Source organism: Empidonax traillii, unplaced genomic scaffold (genome assembly GCF_003031625.1).
Source record: "Empidonax traillii isolate 1590-97213 ecotype Southwest subspecies unplaced genomic scaffold, ASM303162v1 scaffold503:size689781, whole genome shotgun sequence".
Taxonomy (NCBI): domain Eukaryota; kingdom Metazoa; phylum Chordata; class Aves; order Passeriformes; family Tyrannidae; genus Empidonax; species Empidonax traillii.
The window spans coordinates 501,711-519,072 of record NW_020955696.1 but is presented as its reverse complement, the minus strand read 5'-3'; the positions used below and the strand labels follow the sequence as shown (position 1 = coordinate 519,072).

Genomic DNA, 17,362 nt, shown 5'->3' with positions numbered 1-17,362 from the left:
ATCCTTTCCTTTGCTCCAGGGTCTGCTCCCCGATAAATTCTGTGGCCTCTAAGCAGCCTCTCTTGTGAAGTTTCTCTGCCTGATATTTAGAGGGTACATGTATCAGGAACAAGAAAAGTTAAGTCAGGATTGACCCACCACTAGCAAATGCTCCAGCAGTGCCCCTGCAGCCCTGTGGTTGCCTCCACAGCCACCTGTCTGTGTGTGTGTGGCAAGAGCGGTCAGTGTTAGCAATGAATAAAGCAATGACATGTCATATCTGAGCAGTTTCCATATTGACCCACTTCTGATGTCATTGTCTTCTTCTCTTTTAAAGGAAAAACTGATGTAGAGCCAAAGAGCCCAGAGAAAAGCGCAACCCATACATCGTAAGTCACATTTGCGTTTAAAATTGGAGAAGACAGCTGTGTTTTTATCAGATTTGTTGGGCAAAATAGAATTTGTTTGTTTTCATTAGGATAAAGCTCTTTCACTGATGCTTTTCTTAAACCGGCTTTTTGGATAATGACTAAACATTAATTATTCCTATAACTTTTGCATGCTAGTAAGTCAGAGATCTTTGCAAGTGAAATGGCTCCGTATCACACTGAATAGATATGAGATTATTTTTGTGGGTGTGCGAGGCTGGCCTTTACAACCTTACTTCAACATTACCTTAATGCTGCTGGAGTTTGTCACACTTGCTAAAAAACATTATGTCACATATGCCTTTGATGTACTGATGTAATTTTAAAAGACTGCAGTCTGCAGCTTCACCTCTGAATTACTTGAAATCCAATTACAGTTATCTCTGGTCTCTCACGATTTTGTTGATGTTTTTGAATTAACAAAAGAAGTCGAGAAATAGATGGGAACAGGCACTTGTAATATATCAGTGTTCACCTTCACTCTAGTGCAACAATAGAAGCTTTTACCATTTTTAACTCTAGTATACAAAAGACTGAATTGTTTTGCCAACATAAACCAGTCTATGAAACAGATGGGCTGAAAGTTAAAAAAAAAAAAAAAAAATGGCATCAGTCTTCCAAACTGAGATAAGTGAATTCTTTTAATAACTACCAGGCAGGAGCATTATGAATTTCTGCAAAACCATTCACCTTTTTAATCCCATTTGAGGGAGGGAAGTTCTTGTAACAGTAGGTCATGTGAATTTTAGAATGCATCTGGCCCATAATTTATGTATTCTGATTCCTGTTATTTAAATTCAGAGCATTATATCATGTAAATCTCATAAGGTGTTACCATTTGTTACATGGCCAAAAGTATTCACAGAAGGAGGTACAATAACAGTGATTTATTCTGGGATGTTTTGATTTTTGCTGCAAATACGCATTAAAAAAATCTTCTGAAAATGAATATAGAAAACATTTGACACGGTGTAAGAAATGGTTTGCCCTGCAGATTGTGTTGTGGAATGTAATTATAGTATGCGAGCATATTTAGCCAAACTTATTAAATGAATTAAGCATTAGCAGCCTTATGCCTTCTGATAGTATGATTGCTGGGAATGGTTAAAGAATGATTCCAATAATTATCATTTTTTAAAATAATATCGCAGTAAGGACCAAAAGAAGAAGGGTTTTAATGCCATCTGGAGGTATTTTTGAGAAATGAACACATTTATTTTTGCTCATATTTAGCAATATGTAAAACATAAGCTGTCTCCAAAGTGGTGTTTTTCTAGTTAGACAGTATTTCTTTGATGAGGAATGTTCCCTTCTGCTCTTTCATCGGATCCTGTACAATCTCTGAACCTGCAATAGTGGTATCTCTGAATCCAAAATATGAGTTCAGAGATACACTTCATTATGGTTACAAATTTGGTTTGAGACTACATACTGTGTCATATGGTGGGCTATATTAGATAGAACAGACCTCAGAATCTGGTCTAGTGTGAACAGTTCCTTGCCTAATAAGAGATAGTACAACCTTCAGAAACTGTGCTGTCTACCAGATATAGTATATTTAAAATGCTTATCTTTAAATTGTTACTATATTCAAAGGCTATTCTACAGCATACCTTGATTCCCAGAACAACTTTTAGAGGTAGAAACAACTGGTTACTGTTGATAAATGACTGAGTTCAAGAAGCAGAGGCCCTTCTAGTTATAGAAATTATGTGGAAAAGGAGGCAGAAGAGAAAAGAGGAAATGAGAGGAAGGGAACCAGTAGGAAGAAAATGAGAGGGGGGATACAGCAAAGAATAGAAAAAAGAATTGCAAACATCACATTTTCAGAAAGAGCTACAAAAGTGAGAACAGTAAAAGAGAAAACCAGAGGTCAAACACTGAAAACAAGAGAGAAGGAAGAGTGATACAAGTAAAAGCCATTAACAAACTAAAATGTGCATGTTACTCAGCAGAGGGCTGGATCCATGAGCATTATAGTGAAGGAAAGTATGTCGATATGTAGGCACACACTGATGCCTCAGTTCTCTTTGTGCTACCCTGTTGTTTGCCTTCCACGGGTTTCTTCTCTTTTCCACCTTCTTCTAGGACAGGCTTTTATCCCTGGTATCTCAGGCAGTCATGGATACAGACTTTCTCTGCTCTTTTCAGGGTGTAGCAACCCACAACTGTGTACACGATGCACAGGCAGGGGGACCTGCAGTGCAGGCACACACATAGGTGTGTATGGGCTCAGTTTGTCCACAGTATGGGATGTAATCTTCCCTTGCACACATAAAGAAGGCTGTGCCATTGTGCAGCTGGATGAGAGGTTCAGCAGTGCCCAGCTAGGAGCTGCAGGGGTGTGCAAAGAGACATGAATGCTGCCAGGGGTCCCTGTGGGTAGAAAAGCCTGCATCTTCTTGCGAAGTGTCACTCCCCTGAGTGTCAAAGGAGTCCACTTGGCATTTCCTGGTAGGGGTGCTAAAAAGGAACAATATTGATATAGGAAAGATGGCACGTTCAGGCCTGACCAGGAGAATCTGTGAATTCATTTCACTGTGAATCAGTGTTTCCCTGTGAAAATGGAACAAACAGCAACAAAAAAATCCCACGAAGTAAGTCATGTTTGCCTAGAGGAAAATAACAGAGAAGATGGGGAGGAGTAAATTAATGTTTCTTTCTTGAAAATGTCTTTTTTATTTTCCTCAGGCATGTTACAAGCCACACACTCAAGCCAGGTTTATATGACTCAATGGCAGTTAATTCATCCCTGGTGCAGATATACTACCTCCATCCAAACATTATTTATGCAGCTTCAAAGGACAGGTTGATTACCCTCCTGAATCAGGCAGTGAGGCATTTGCGCACCAAGCATGTACATGACGTCTCCGCTTCAAGACATTCCTCATGCCTTGTCCACTGGTCTCCAGGTCCTCAAAAACAAACATAACTCTAAGACCTGCAGCACCAGGGGGTGAAGGTGCTACCTGTAAGCTCCTAAATTACAGAAACCTAGAGTGCAGGACATGTGGTGGTCTGTTCAGAGGGGTTTGGTTACAGTAATCATTCAGAATGGCATTATGCATAGCAGTTTTTTCCCTATATGCATTAGCTCCCTAGAAGGACTTGGTATGACACAGCTCTCCACTGATAATAATATTAAACATTTAAAAACTAGTATGCATTAGATGATGCACATTAATTGATGCAGCATCCTAATGAGGCAGCTAAATAAGGGCAGTTATTACAACGCTAAGGATAACTGAGACGGATTTAGGAGAATGAGACTGATGAGAAAGCAGGAAAGAAATCTAAGCAGAGCTGTATTGTTTTGCACAATATTCCTGTGGCCTTCACCACCTCATGCACAATAATCACCTGAGATGGCACTGAAGAATTGCAACAAAAGATACAAAGGTGTTAAGCTGTCTGGAGTCTTCACCAGTTGATTCATGTTCCTTGTAATTGTCATGTTCCTTGTAATTGAATGCTTTTAAAACCATGAGAATTGTGGATTTGAAGGGGTTTTGTTGTTGTTGTATTCAATATATGTAGCTCTTTATGGGTCATATGGTTACAGCTTCAATGGGAATTTCTAAACTTTTAGGACTGCTAAGAAATATCCAGCACTGCTTTGTTCTTCTGGTTTTATGATAAGAGGGTCAATTTTCAAGGGTCAAAGAACTTTCATAGTTTTTGCTAAAAACACCTAATTTTTGTTAAAATCTCTTCCCCCCCCCCCCCCACCCCGAGTTTTACCAGTTTTAGTCTGGAGGGCTGTATTAAGGAGTGGGGAATGGATAGAGAGCTCTTTTGTTCTTTAATATTTGAATTTGTAGAATTTTATTCTTTCTTTGGCAAAAACGGTGTCCTTTCATTAAGCTTTGGATTGTTGCAACTAAAACTTTTAATTTTATAAAACTTGTGTGCAAGGCAAAGTGATTCCAAGCAGTACACATGTTTCCAAGGACCTTGCAGTGCCACAGAAAGTCCTCCATGCGTGAGGGATCTTCCATCCTCCTACGTGCAAAATATGACAATAATTAAAAAATGGCATGCATACACAAAGCACTTAGCATGACTCCTGCTCTTGGAATGACTTTCGATGTCTGTTGAGATGTTCTTCAGTACCTTTGTGTTTGTAAATGATTTCCAGTTCAGACTACCCAAGGTTAATCATGCCTGACTGTGATTCACTGTTATGCATTTACCTCGACATTTCTAGTGCACTTACTTAATGACATCAGGGCTAGCAACTAGATACCTCAGTGCTGTCTCTTTATTAACCCTCCCACAATTGTTTTCATGCTGAGCTGCTCCAGATTTTTCCCTCCCTTTCTACAAGAGAATTAACCAAGATTGAGGGAGGCTTTTATAATTTATGGCAGTTATGCAGGTTTTATCCTTTGCTAATATTCTCTGAGAATCACAACGACCACACTGTGTGTGTGTGTGTGTGTGTGTGTGTGTGTGTGTTGGCTTGTTTGCTTTTGCCAGGCAGAAATAGATGTTGGCTCTGTTCCTTCCCTGCACTGGTCCCCAGCATCACTTGCAGAATTGCTCAGGGGGGTCTTCATTAACTACTAAATCCAGCAGCTTCCAAGTTTCCCATTTGCAGACACCTATTTATTGTTCTCACCACCCTAATTCTTCTTCAGGAATGGAATAGGAAGTGGCTGTTGTTCTTGCTTGATGTGACATGTCTGTAGTGGTGTAAGCTGTCGCCTGTTGGTTCTTTCTTCCTCTCCTCTGTGTTGCCCCTTGTATCTTCAGAGTGACTCATGGATAAACAGCCAAAAACTCCTGCTGGTTTTCCCTTCTGCAAGTGGGAAGACTGAGGCAGAGGGGCTACAAGGTGCCTCCAGAGACCAGAGAGAACCAGTCCCAAATGGAGGCAATGAGCTTGAGCGAGTGTTATCAGCGCTCTGTCCCACCCTTAGCCCCCAGGGAGCTTGGCTTCTCACATCTGGCTGACGTGTGGTCTTGACCTTAAGTCTTTCAGGCAACAGCTTAGCTCGGTTGATTAGAGCATGGTGATAATAACATCAAGGTTGTGGGTTTGATCCCTTTATGGGCCATTCACTTAAGAATTGGATTTGATGATCCTTGTGGGTCCCTTCCAACTCAGAATATTGTGTGATATGAACTTGGGAGTCTTACTGTGATGTGAACTGCAACCTGGTGGAACACTGGAAGGAAAGAGTAGCCTTAATCTCACTTGACCTCACTGAAAGGCCCAGTGCAAGTTATTTTAAGTTAACCTTGGCTTTTCCCCATCTAAAATAATTGGACCACCATGAAGATTATCTTACTAATATTTGTACAAGGTGTTGAAAAATGTAATATTCTGTAAAAAAGGCTGAGGATTACTCACCCAAAACAGTAAAGGAAATGAGTAGTGATTTAAGTTTTCAAAGACAAACTTGGGTAGGAAGTGGTAAATGTCCTGAGAAGTGCCAAGTGTAGGGAGAAAGCTGTAGCAGAAGCTGCTATCTCTCCCATGTGCCCACAGACCTGGTGTGCAGGGGCAGCTCCTGACCCATCACCTATCCCCACAGTGTTTCAATCTTGGGAGAGGGGTCATACAATTTAAATTAGAAGGATTTGGCTTTTGTCTTGCTGAACTGGAGGGAGGGATGGCAAATAGGGAAGGGACAAAGCATTCAAGCTGCAGAGGAAAAAAGTCCCTCCAGCGGTACATCTTCAATATCCTTCTCTTTGTTTGCCAAAAGGACCATGATGGTTCAAGTCAGTTGAACCAGAAAGTAGCCAACAGATGGGTTTAGAGGACAACGGAAAGGGTGAAATCCATGCTAGTGAGGAAGTTGGTTCCAAAAAAGGGCTGCCCAAGCTTTCATGGGATGTAATCCCTGAAATGGATTTTAGCTCTCAGATTAAGATACCAGGGCAACTTCCCAGTCTTCCACAGCTCAGGTTGTGGGCATTTTAGGTGACAAGGACATTTGCAGAAGACACATCAACCAATGATTTGGTGAAACCTCTTTTAGTAACTCCACAGGCTTTATTGGGGGGCTGTCATGGAGCATATCAACCGCTCCTCATGAGCCACAGACGATCCTGCGCTGCTGAGAAGCACAACTTCCAAGGGATGAAAACCAGTATGAAATGGCATATTTTATGTTAATTTTTGAAATTTATTGTTTTTGAAACATCAGTGTGTCAATAACTGAATGTACATCTGTGATGTTTCTGAGAGAAGTTGTGCAGTCCATGATTAAAAAAAAAAGAAAAAAAAAAAGAAAAAAACTCCTTAGCATGATGAATGAAGGCAGTGTTTTTTCAGAGTGATGGAGGTCTTGAAGACTGTAGAAGTGAAAGTCTGGTGTTTATCCATCAGCTAAGTCGCTGGCAGAAGAAGAAGGCTGGCTTCATTGCACTATTCCACCTGTTTACTTGAGCCTTGGCTTGCCGAGCTAACCCCTAACACTGCCAGACTGTCACTCTGCTCAACCAGTCCAGCGAAAACAGCTAAAATTTTAAAACACCCTACTCAGCTCTCAAAGTCCCATGAAAAAGTTCATTTTTCTGCCCTGTCCCTTGAAGAATTACCTTCAGTCCATATACAGGGTGTTTCTCTGCATATTTAATATATAGACTGTTAAAAAATATTATTCCACCATAACTTCCCATTCCCAGAAACAAAATGATTTCAACCTGTTGGATGCATCAGAGCCACTGTGGTATTGTCAAAATACTGATGTGAACTTTTCCTGCCAATTCCTAACCTTTTCTGAGCACAGATTTTTTGAGTTTACAGTGTACAATGCTGCTGATAGTTCACAGAAAACCCTATTGTAAGTTGATACCAAGATGTCTATTTTCTTCAAATGCTATAAAGACATTTTCTTGGAAGACATTTGCTCACACAGATCTTTATTGAATCTGTCTTTAAAGTGTACAAAGTTAAGGAGGAAGAATAAATTTCGTATTATTTGTCTTTTTTTTTTTTTGCCATGCAAAAAATATAGACACATAGCAGTCAAAGATGATACAAGTAAAAAAAAAAAATATCTAAATAGCATGTTAAGTCATATAAAAATATCTTAGAAACATGATCTCCCTGAAAGCAGATGACATGGAGCTGATTTGTTCAGTTTAGAAAGGAAACACCTGGGAGCCAAATCTGACCTTAATTGCAGCTGTGGTTTTCCTGGGACAAAATTTAGCTTCTGTTGATTTCAAGTCAGATCATAAAAAGCATTATCTGAGATGTCAACAGAAATGGGGATAGGTGAATGCTAAATAAAAGTACTACTGAGTCTTGTTTGACTTAGATGGGATGAGACAGGGCTTTCACTGTCCTATTTTTAAATTCTGTCCCTCTCTTTTACCAGATATAGCCAATAGCTTGAGTTAACCACTCTTATTGCTCTATGCAGAGTTTTATTTACCAAGTACCCTTGATAGAGGCCCACCTTCACCTTTACTATCTGCCTGTACTCTGCACACTGTAGGGAAAAATAATTAGCTGTGGGAAGCTGTCCTCGTTTTGATGCCACCCTTGGCTCAAAGCTGAAGGGGAAGGTTTTATGCAAGAGAAACCTTCCTTCTGAAACAGCAGCTTTTTGTCCCATTGGAAAACTTACTATATTGATGGGCATTATTTCTAATTTTATACCAAGTCAAAAAATGCTTCTGTATCACCAGTGTTCACTTGAAGTCATTTAGAATAAAGCTGACTAATTTAACTGGCTAAAATATCATCATGCTTGAGGAAATGTTTTCCTGTATTGCACCGAAAACATATTATTTTTCTCTTAGGCACTGTTTTCCTTGGACTTTGTCATTTGTAAGGGACTAATTAGGAATTTCATATGGATTATATATTAGCTTAGAATACAGTGGTTAAAGAGAGGTTGCCAGGAAAATGGGGAGATGCAAATACCTGGGAAGAAGGCTGTTTCACTGGAAATGCCTTCAGGAAGACAGAGACCATCGACCCTGCTACGTATTTTTTCTCTGAAGAAAATGATAAATGGAAGCTCAGCGTCTCACACATTGGGGTTGTGGTGTGCATGGCGGTGTTTTTTGCTGGGCTAGAATTCCTGGTTGCCAGGGTAACACATTTTGGAAATCTCTGCCCTGGGCAAAAGCGGCTGCAACTTGAAACCCGCCAGGGCTGATTCTTGGTGGGGGCATCACCACTGCTGGGTGCGGGGGGCTGCTGGCTTCCCCCCGGGGTTTTGGAGAGGGAAACAAAACAAAATGGGTCCAAAAGAAGAGAAAAGCAACTGGGAGCATTTGATACTTCCAGGGTGTCGTAACCTGATTTTTTTCTCCACCCTATGCCTTGTCAGCCTTATCCCAGGGCTGAATCGCTGGGTGATGGGAAGAGGAGAGGTGTGTGTGTGCCTGGAGGGTGGGGAGAAGAGGAGGGCGAGAGGGGGAGAAAGAGAGATATAGGGTTCTGGCCACCTGCCAAGAGAAATAACTAACATTTTGCAAAAGAGAAATCCTAAGACTGAGGTCATAGTGTGGAAAAAGTCTGTTTCACAGACTCTTGAGCCCGAAGAGAAGCCAAGTTTTTTTAGGCGTTATTTTTTGTGGGGGATTTTTTTTTTTTTGTTTTGGTTTTGGGTTTTTGTGGTTTGGGATTTTTTTGTTGGGTTTGTTGTTTTTTTAGTTTTTTTTATTTTTTAATGCAGGCATCCTATTAACATTTGAACACTAAAGCTTATCCAGGAATGGAAAGATTTGGGAATTTGAAGTGCCTTAGTTTTCTACTTTGATGATGCACAGATAAATTTTTTTAATAACAAGAAAGTCAGATTTCGAATGAGAAGCTCCCTATTTTGATGTTAACTTTTTTTATGACTATGAAGACCAAATTAAGGGAATCTTAACAAACGCCTGTTTCTCCTACAGAATGACCAACTCGAAAGAAAGAGACTTTTCAAACTTGGTGGACAACTTTTTATTTGCCATGCAAAATACAAAAAGATACTGAAACCTGCAATGATGATGAATTTTCCTGTGTGGAAAAGCCCTACTCTTCAGCCATGAATAACTATTATTTTTTTTAACCTTTATAGTGGCAGGCTGGCAGTTTCATGAAAAATTAGTTTTCATACCTAACTAAACAAATTATTGAAGTTCTTCTGCCTTAATCTACGGATTTGGATTAAAAGTCAGAGTGTGGATATTTTTTAACTGGGGAAAAAATAACTCTTTGGATTTGTTAGGATGTTATTGCAAGCAAGTTTTCTGGTCTTTGATTTGCTAAGCTACAACTGGAGTCTGTCTTCCTCAGGGTAAGAATATTTCCATGTTATCATTTCACCTGTGGTATTTTAAAAAGGAGAATATTATATCTCAGCATGTATCTTGGCTTTTTTGCATTCTGTTCTTTGTTTAGCATGCAGACAAGCTTCATCTCCCCAAAGAGATGTGGAATATATTTATCGGCAATTTAGAATTGATGATAGATTTGACAAGCAAGCAGGGTGACACACTGAAGCTATCAAAGCTGGAGATGAAGCAGGACAAAGGTTTGGATTAGGTATATTGTTCCTGAGATTCAAAAGGGTTATACTTATTGATCATTGCAAAAGCAGGGCAATTCTGCCACTGACTTACAAAGAAAAAAGCTAAATTTTTCCAAAGAAAAAAAAAACCAACCACACGGTTTGATTGGCCCACAGACCTTTTATGGCAAAATAGTGCAATTACAGCTGGCATTTCTGCATGCTGATTTTTATTAGTTTTGTAAGATATTTTGTCAGGATTCATTTGTTCTGATTCCCCCTTTCATGACATAAACTGTAAGCAATTGTCAGCAGAGAGAAGGCATCTCTCGACATATTTCTTCAGAGATGCACTCCAGAAAGTGTGATAGATCAGGCATACTAAATTAAAACAGAACTGATCGGTTACCTGATAAACATGTGGACTTACTGTGTATTTAATTGCATTAGAATTTAGTGCAATTATGGGTGCAAATCCTGTACATTCACATCAGCTTTCCTGCTATCAAAGCAAAGACAAATCATAACAATTAATCTCTTAAAAGTATTTAGCAGCATGATACAGACAAAGGATAAGCAAATTACCCTTTTGTACCTGGTTTGATGACCAATTTTTGTGGCATTTATAGTGAGGGGGTAGAGGGGGCCTTCTGGTCTGAAGTCCCCTAGGGAGATGAGGCAGGCAACCCAGATGTGCGACCCGTCTTGATGTAGTTCAGATGGACTCCAAATACAGCAGAGAGCGAGGAGAAGGTCTGGAGTTGGAAACCCCAGAACGTCACAGAACATAAACTCGAAAATAATTTGTCATCACTCTGGTCTATACCGGTTTTAACTGCTGGACTTAAGAAAAAACGAACATTCCTGCTCACATAAAATCCACATGTGTTCCTTGTAACTTATACAAAAAATGTAATATGAGACACAAACTCTAATACTTGCAATCACTGTAAGCAACAGCAGTTTCTGTAGACTTCTGTGAAAGGGAAAGGATAAAGTCTTTTGCCACAAACTGTTGAAAAATCCTGGGTCTTCCTCTGTCACAGAGCAAGGTTTTGATCTCATAAATAATTATAGACAAGCATGATGCCTTCCAGCAGGACTTCTTTCGGCATTATTGTTTGAAAGACCAAGAATTCCTGTGGGTGCCTAGAGTGGTGCTTAAGCTGTGCTGTCCGTGTCCACTTCAGTTAAAAAACGTTTCCCCAAGAGCAGCGTGCCTTACTGTGAGCAGTCTCAGTAAAGCAGGATGACTTGTGTGTGTTGAAAAAGTGACTGCACATGAAAAGACCGAGGGGGGAAAAAAAGAAGAACCCGTCTTTGTCAGGGTGGAGGTCTGCTTCTTTTCCACATCCCTCACAGCTGCCATTAGCACACTGACCATCTGATCCCACAGCACAGTAATCCCAGCACAGCTCCGGGGAGTGAGCGGTCCTGCAGAGAGGCCAGGAGAGGAACAGTCAGCTCAGGAGGGATGTTCTTTCCTCCCCTGAAGAGGTTTGTTCTTTCCTCCCCTGAAGAGGTTTATTCTTTCAGGCTTTGTATTCAAGAGAAAGAAACCTCTCCCTGAGCCTTTTCTGTGGGTTTCACTACTGTCTAAGAGTGGCTGGCTGATGCCACTCTTAAGCCAGCATGCTTCTGTAAGGAGCCCTGCAGCACCCACAGCTGCCTCCTGTGACCAGTGCTGAGTAGGCAGGAGTCAGGACCAAATTTCCATCTCTGAAGGCTGGGAAACAGTGGAATAAAGAGACAAAAGGGAAGATCAGAGGTATAGTAAAAGAAGATTTGTCAGCCAGGATTTTAGGAGCTCCATTACTCTATGTAATACATAATACTAAATAAATACAAAGACATATATAATGCCTAAACAATGAGAGATGGGCACAAAGCTGGATGTCAAAGTTAGGTTTGTAGAAGGACCTGTAATATCAATATTATTCCCAATTTGCATATATTTCCTTTAGAAAACAGTAGCTGGACAACTTAATAACCTTCATCTTCAGGCATTGTGGAAAGATTATAAAAAGCACCAGCCCTCCTTTTAAAATTATTTTGATTTATTTTTATCTAATAGAAGTGGCCAGGTATATCTTTAGCATGATCCCTTTTGGTTCAATGACATTGCAGAGCTATGAATTCACTATGAGAAGAACAAGTCTTTCTGTGTGCTGAAGAACATAAAAGCCTTGGTGCCTAGCTGGAAAGCAAATACCTCTTGCTCAAGCCGCTTATGTTTTCCTACTTGAGAGAAATTAAAATCTCATCTTATTTCTTTGCATGCACTTGTCATCCACTCAGTGTTTTATCCAAATAAATATCTGGTTCTTCTCAAAGAATATCTTCCGTATGAATTGTATTAGCTTTAAACTCACCAAGAACAGCGTGGTCCAGGCTGACACACTTCCATCAGGGAAGGCACTGTATAAGCCTTATCCTACAATTCTGCAGCTCAGTTAATTAAGTATTTGATGTCCTAAGAAGCTGCTGCCTCCCAAAGACAAGGAGAGGAAGCCTCCAGACCCTGTTCCTGTCTTTGGCCACCAGACACAGTGACGTTCAGAGACTTTCCACCCATCACACCATGTTACACAACTCTTCCCCAGCCCACAGCATTGATGAAATTAAATAGCACAAAAATTAACCCCACTGTTGTTGTAATGCAGATGGGTAATGTGTAGCCTCATTTGCTGCTACAGGAGAACATGTGTTTGCTGCTTTGGTAGTGGGGGCTCTGTGGATGGGGCAGAAGGGATCCCAGAAGCACAAACCTGGGGAGCACTTCTGAAGCCTCACATCCTTAGCCACTCTCCAGGTATCCTTGGACACCTTAGATCCAATGCTCAGGATGATCTCTGATATGTCTTTCCCTGTCTTGTTACCTGCTGTCCATCCCATGCCATTCACCATTCCTGATTTTCTTTCCTTCCTTTTTCCTTCTTGCTGCATGCTCTTTGCTGTTCTCCTACCATTCCAGCCCTGGTTTTGTAAAGATTCATCACCTGCAGCCTCATTTCTTACTGTTTTTCACTTCTGTTGGCCCTTCCCTTTCCACTTTTTCCTCACAAGACATGTCTCCACCTCTCCTGAAAAACAGAAGAGAAATAAAGTGATATATGTAACAAGGGATACACAAATACACCCTCAGTAGCTCAGGTTTCTGGATTAGTGCATGTTGTCATTTCCTTCCTTTCTACTTTCTCCCTTGATTTCTCCATCATGTCATCTTTGCCTCATGGTAAAGAATAACTTATAACTCTTTTGTCAGGTGCCCAGGTATTGCCCCAATCTTCCTTTGAGGCACATAGCTTTCCATTCCTTCTCTTTTAAGAATTACGCAAGAAAAAAAAAATTAAAATAAGAGAGAGAGATTAATATGGAGAAAAGTTTTACTTAGCTACAAAGTGTTTTCCTTTTATAACTTTGGGCATGATTGACAGATAGGTTTATTTAATCAAATTGCCTTTTCTGAGACTGTATTATTTAATGAGGGAGTTCTTTTTTTTGATTGCATAGGAAATGTGAAAGCATCTGAGAATTTCTGATGTGCTATTTACTCATCCATTATGTTGGGAATCAGTGTAATTTCAATGTCAGCAGTGGAATTAATAATCATAACTGTTATCTGTCACAGAATGATCTATTTGGGGATTTTCTCAGCAAACCAGTATATATCCCCCACCCTTTCACCACAGAAGGAAGTTTAAAAAAATAACTCAAACTTGAGCATGTTTTTGTTTTGATTATCGCTTCTGGGCTGATGGTAAAGGCACATATTTTCAGGCTTTAATTCAGCATTGAGTCACTGATATGAAATCCTTCAGTAGTGTAAAAAACCGCTACTTTTTTTTCTCCACTTTTTTCACTCAGAGTTGCTCTAACACTTCCGCAAAGGATGTGTCCCCATTGAAGTGCACCCTCCTTTCCTGGGGGGGGGGGAAGGCAACCAACAAAAAACAACAACAAAAAAAACCAAAACAAACAAACCAAATCAAAAACAAACCAGAAATTACAGTTTAGCTTCCAGAGATGATGCAAAATGCCTTTTTGGCAGTTGTGTTAATTTGGGCTGACTTTGTTCCATTTTTGTTGTGGTACTTCACTGTTGGGCAAACAGGTTTCCCATGTGAGAGCAGGGCAGTGCCTGAGCAGACGAATGGACAGATGTGAGGGAGGCAGACAGAACCCAAATCTGGTTTTACTCTCTTTAGGTTATGTGCAGCCTCACATAAGTAATAACTGATAAATTAATAAAAATTTTAGGTTGATACATTGATAAGGACCAAGACTTTTTATATGACTTCAAAGTAAGGGCAGTGGCTGTTAAATGGATTGCTTTTTAAATAAAACACATAAGAGAAATTTTTTAATTCGTCATTGTTCCTTAAAGTGTTTTAGTGCCTCATTAATTCTTGATTAGCCTGGTTGTTAAGAGGCCATTATTATGTGGTAATAAGGTGTAGGAAATTACATCTAGGACTATAGTCCTGTCACACAGACCTGCTACAGTTAGCACCTCATCAGGTGCTCAAACGAAATGCCGGGGGTTCCCTGCCTGGTGGTGGAGCTCACAGTAGTTGTCCACCGTGATGGGCTGTTTGCTGAGATGAGGTGAGTCCTCTGGTGCAGAGCAGTAGAGAAATATGACAAAATATAACCCTCTCAGCAGCCTCCTGTCCTTCAAGGGCTCACTGGTTTTGCCTTTGGCAGAGTAGGAAAACTGCTGTAAAACAGTGGAATAAAATTACTTTGCTATTGCATTCATTTAAGTAATTTCAAATATGCCTGAAGCTAACACAGATGAAAGTTCATTCTTCGTCTGATTTGTTACATAGAGTAAGAGGAGATTTGGTGCCAGTCCAACAGAATATCCCCAAACTAATGACCTCTTTGGGTCATTAGTATTTCTTTTGAACATACAGTCCCCCTCAAAGCCTGCTACTAACACTGGTAAAGCTAATCATTATTACCCTTTTACAAATAGTAAAATGAGCCCTAGGGACTATTTTTATTGTGATTTGATGCAAAACTAATCAGCATTCTAAAGAAAAGGCGTATTTCTATATCCCAAGCTTCATATATTTATTTTTGTGTGTGTTTTATTTTTTTTCCCTTAAATCTCTTTGAGATTGATGCTGTAATGCTCACAGTATACAGCTCCCATTCATTACCTATACAGGGAGCTAATGTTATACAGTAGCATCACCATCTGAAGAGCACCAAAGATGCTAATAATTAAAACCACAAGGTGAGTTCTCGCTAATGCACTTTCCTCCTTACTCCTTCGTGGGTTTCAGTCTTAGCACAGCAGACGAAACACAGTCCTCGGAGGAGGGAGAGCAGCTCAAGGCCAGTGTGGCCACTGTCACTCTGCCAGCGCACAGGAGTGACGCCCCGAGGGGTGTGCCAGCGCCTGCTCCCTGATCTCTTCTTGATGTTGGGTGTCAGAGGGTGTTCACACCTCAGGAGCAGTGTTGGAGCAGAGCTGCGAGAGAGGCTCATGTTGTGCCTGAACTCGCAAAATGGGGCTGTGGCCTGAGTTTCCGTTCTGAATATCCATGTTTGTTGTTAAATAGCTACTCACTCCTTTATGCTTTCACACAGGTCTTCAACATTCTCGAACCCCCAGTGTGGTTCTTGGGCAATGTGTGACAGTGTTCCTCACCCCAGCCCTGAGTAGCATCCCAGAACTCCTCAGGGACTGACCTTGAGCTGCAAGCAGCTGGAAAAGGGCACATCTTGTGTCCCCATTTAACTTTTTGTCAGCTTCAGAGTTGGGACTGTGGGACAAAGTTGGTATTTCAGCTGCTTGAAAAGCCAAAGTAGCCCCAAGACCTGTGCAAGGGTGACTGCTGCAAGCTGTGGGCAGCGCTCCCTCTCGCTCCCAAGCCCCAGACCCTGGAGCACCGCAGAGGACATGACCATCCTTCCAAGCTAATTTTCACCTGCCCCTTCTTGCTGTGACAAAGGACACCGCTGAGTATGACATTTGGCTTTGGCTGAATTTGGGTGGGCTTGCCTGCCTGCTTAGTAGCAGAGCCATACCGGTGCTGAGCCAAGGGCAGGCTCAGTCCCCCCACAGAATGTGATGCTGGCAGCAGACCCCTCACAGCTTATAGGCAGTCAGGGACCATCATCCCAGCTGTGGTTGACATCCCATGCACAGCCCCAGTGGTCTCAGGCCGGGGTGCAGAAGGCATCTATCTGCTGCTCCTTCATACATCTGCTGAAATTTATTTTTAGTATTTCATGGTAACAATCAGCAGCGAGTTCTCCTGGCTTTTAAAAGATGGGGGAAAAACTCCACCAAAACCCACGTATTTAAAGGGAACTTTTGAGTGCAGTTTCAGGTCTCAAAAAAACTAATGGAAGGAGCAATTACAGCCCAAACCAAAGACTATTAAGAGTTAATAACTATGTGAGAGTAACAGTAAAGAATGTCAAGAGTTAACAGTCCCAGCATGATAAAAGTTTATTTAATCCTACTCTAAACAGGCAGTATAACAACTCCCTGTTAAGAATGAATGATCTCTCACATGTAGCTTAAAATGATCAAAGTTTGATTTTAAAATACCAAAATAGGTAAAATTGAAACAGGTTTTTCTGGAAGAAATTAAAATTGTCCGGTCCAATTTTATTTTTTATTTGCAACATTTTACAGAAACATTTTACATAAAACCTGCTCCTCCCATTTCAGGCAGGAACGTGTGTTTGCCAGAGAATGACAGACTCTTGAGTGTTGACATATTCTTCTCCAGTAACTACTGTGCTCTGATGGAAGAGATATTGTTGTGTGGAGAAAGGCATTGTTTTGGCACATCTTCATCTTCCCACCTTGTTTTTGGCTTTCTTTCACTTTTTTCTTTCCTCCTAGTGCAGGTTTCAAAAGTGAAGCAGAGACTGAACTGCATAAGATATTGGGTCGTGGGCACAACTGAGGCAGTGCCTATGTCTTCTCAACAGGATCTGGAGTTTCCTTCCCAGTTCTGAATCTGATTGAACAGTGTGACTTTTTTTAAAAAACAGTTAATATCTTTGCCTTGGTGTCAGCTCTCAGATTGAATGGGAATTATCATGGGTTTGCTTACTTTTGACATCATAGGGGTTTGGGAAATGTACCTACACAGAACTCTCTAACTAGGAAACAGTGCAATAGAATGCAGCCCAACAATAAATTGGCAGCTGTCTTGATAGGATGGGTCCTATTTCATGCTAGTGGTAATAAGGAGAGTAAGCCCTCGTGCTTTGGTGTTGAGCTAGAAGAAAGAGTGGGAAAAAGTATCGATAAGAAAATTCAGGCAGACTCCTTTCTTTACTCCCTATTCTTCCCTGGCACTCCTCTAAATTGCAAATAAACTTGAAGCATGAGATATTTATAAAAAGATGTAATGAGGGCTGTTTGCTGCATCTTTGGAACAGGAAAAACCTTTCTGTAGTAAACTGAAAAATACAAAGTGATTTCTTCAGACTATTAAACTCTCTGCTGGAGAT

At 40.7% G+C, this 17,362-nt stretch overlaps 1 protein-coding gene across 1 annotated transcript in view; it reads left to right on the top strand.

Annotated features, from left to right (window-relative positions):
- AFF3 (AF4/FMR2 family member 3) overlaps positions 1-17,362 on the top strand; it is a 273,032-nt gene that overhangs the window by 150,731 nt on the left and 104,939 nt on the right. Inside the window, exon 6 of the mRNA XM_027896601.1 lies at positions 317-368. Within this exon, the coding sequence (XP_027752402.1) occupies positions 317-368 (52 nt within the window). The remainder of the gene's footprint in view (positions 1-316; positions 369-17,362) is intronic.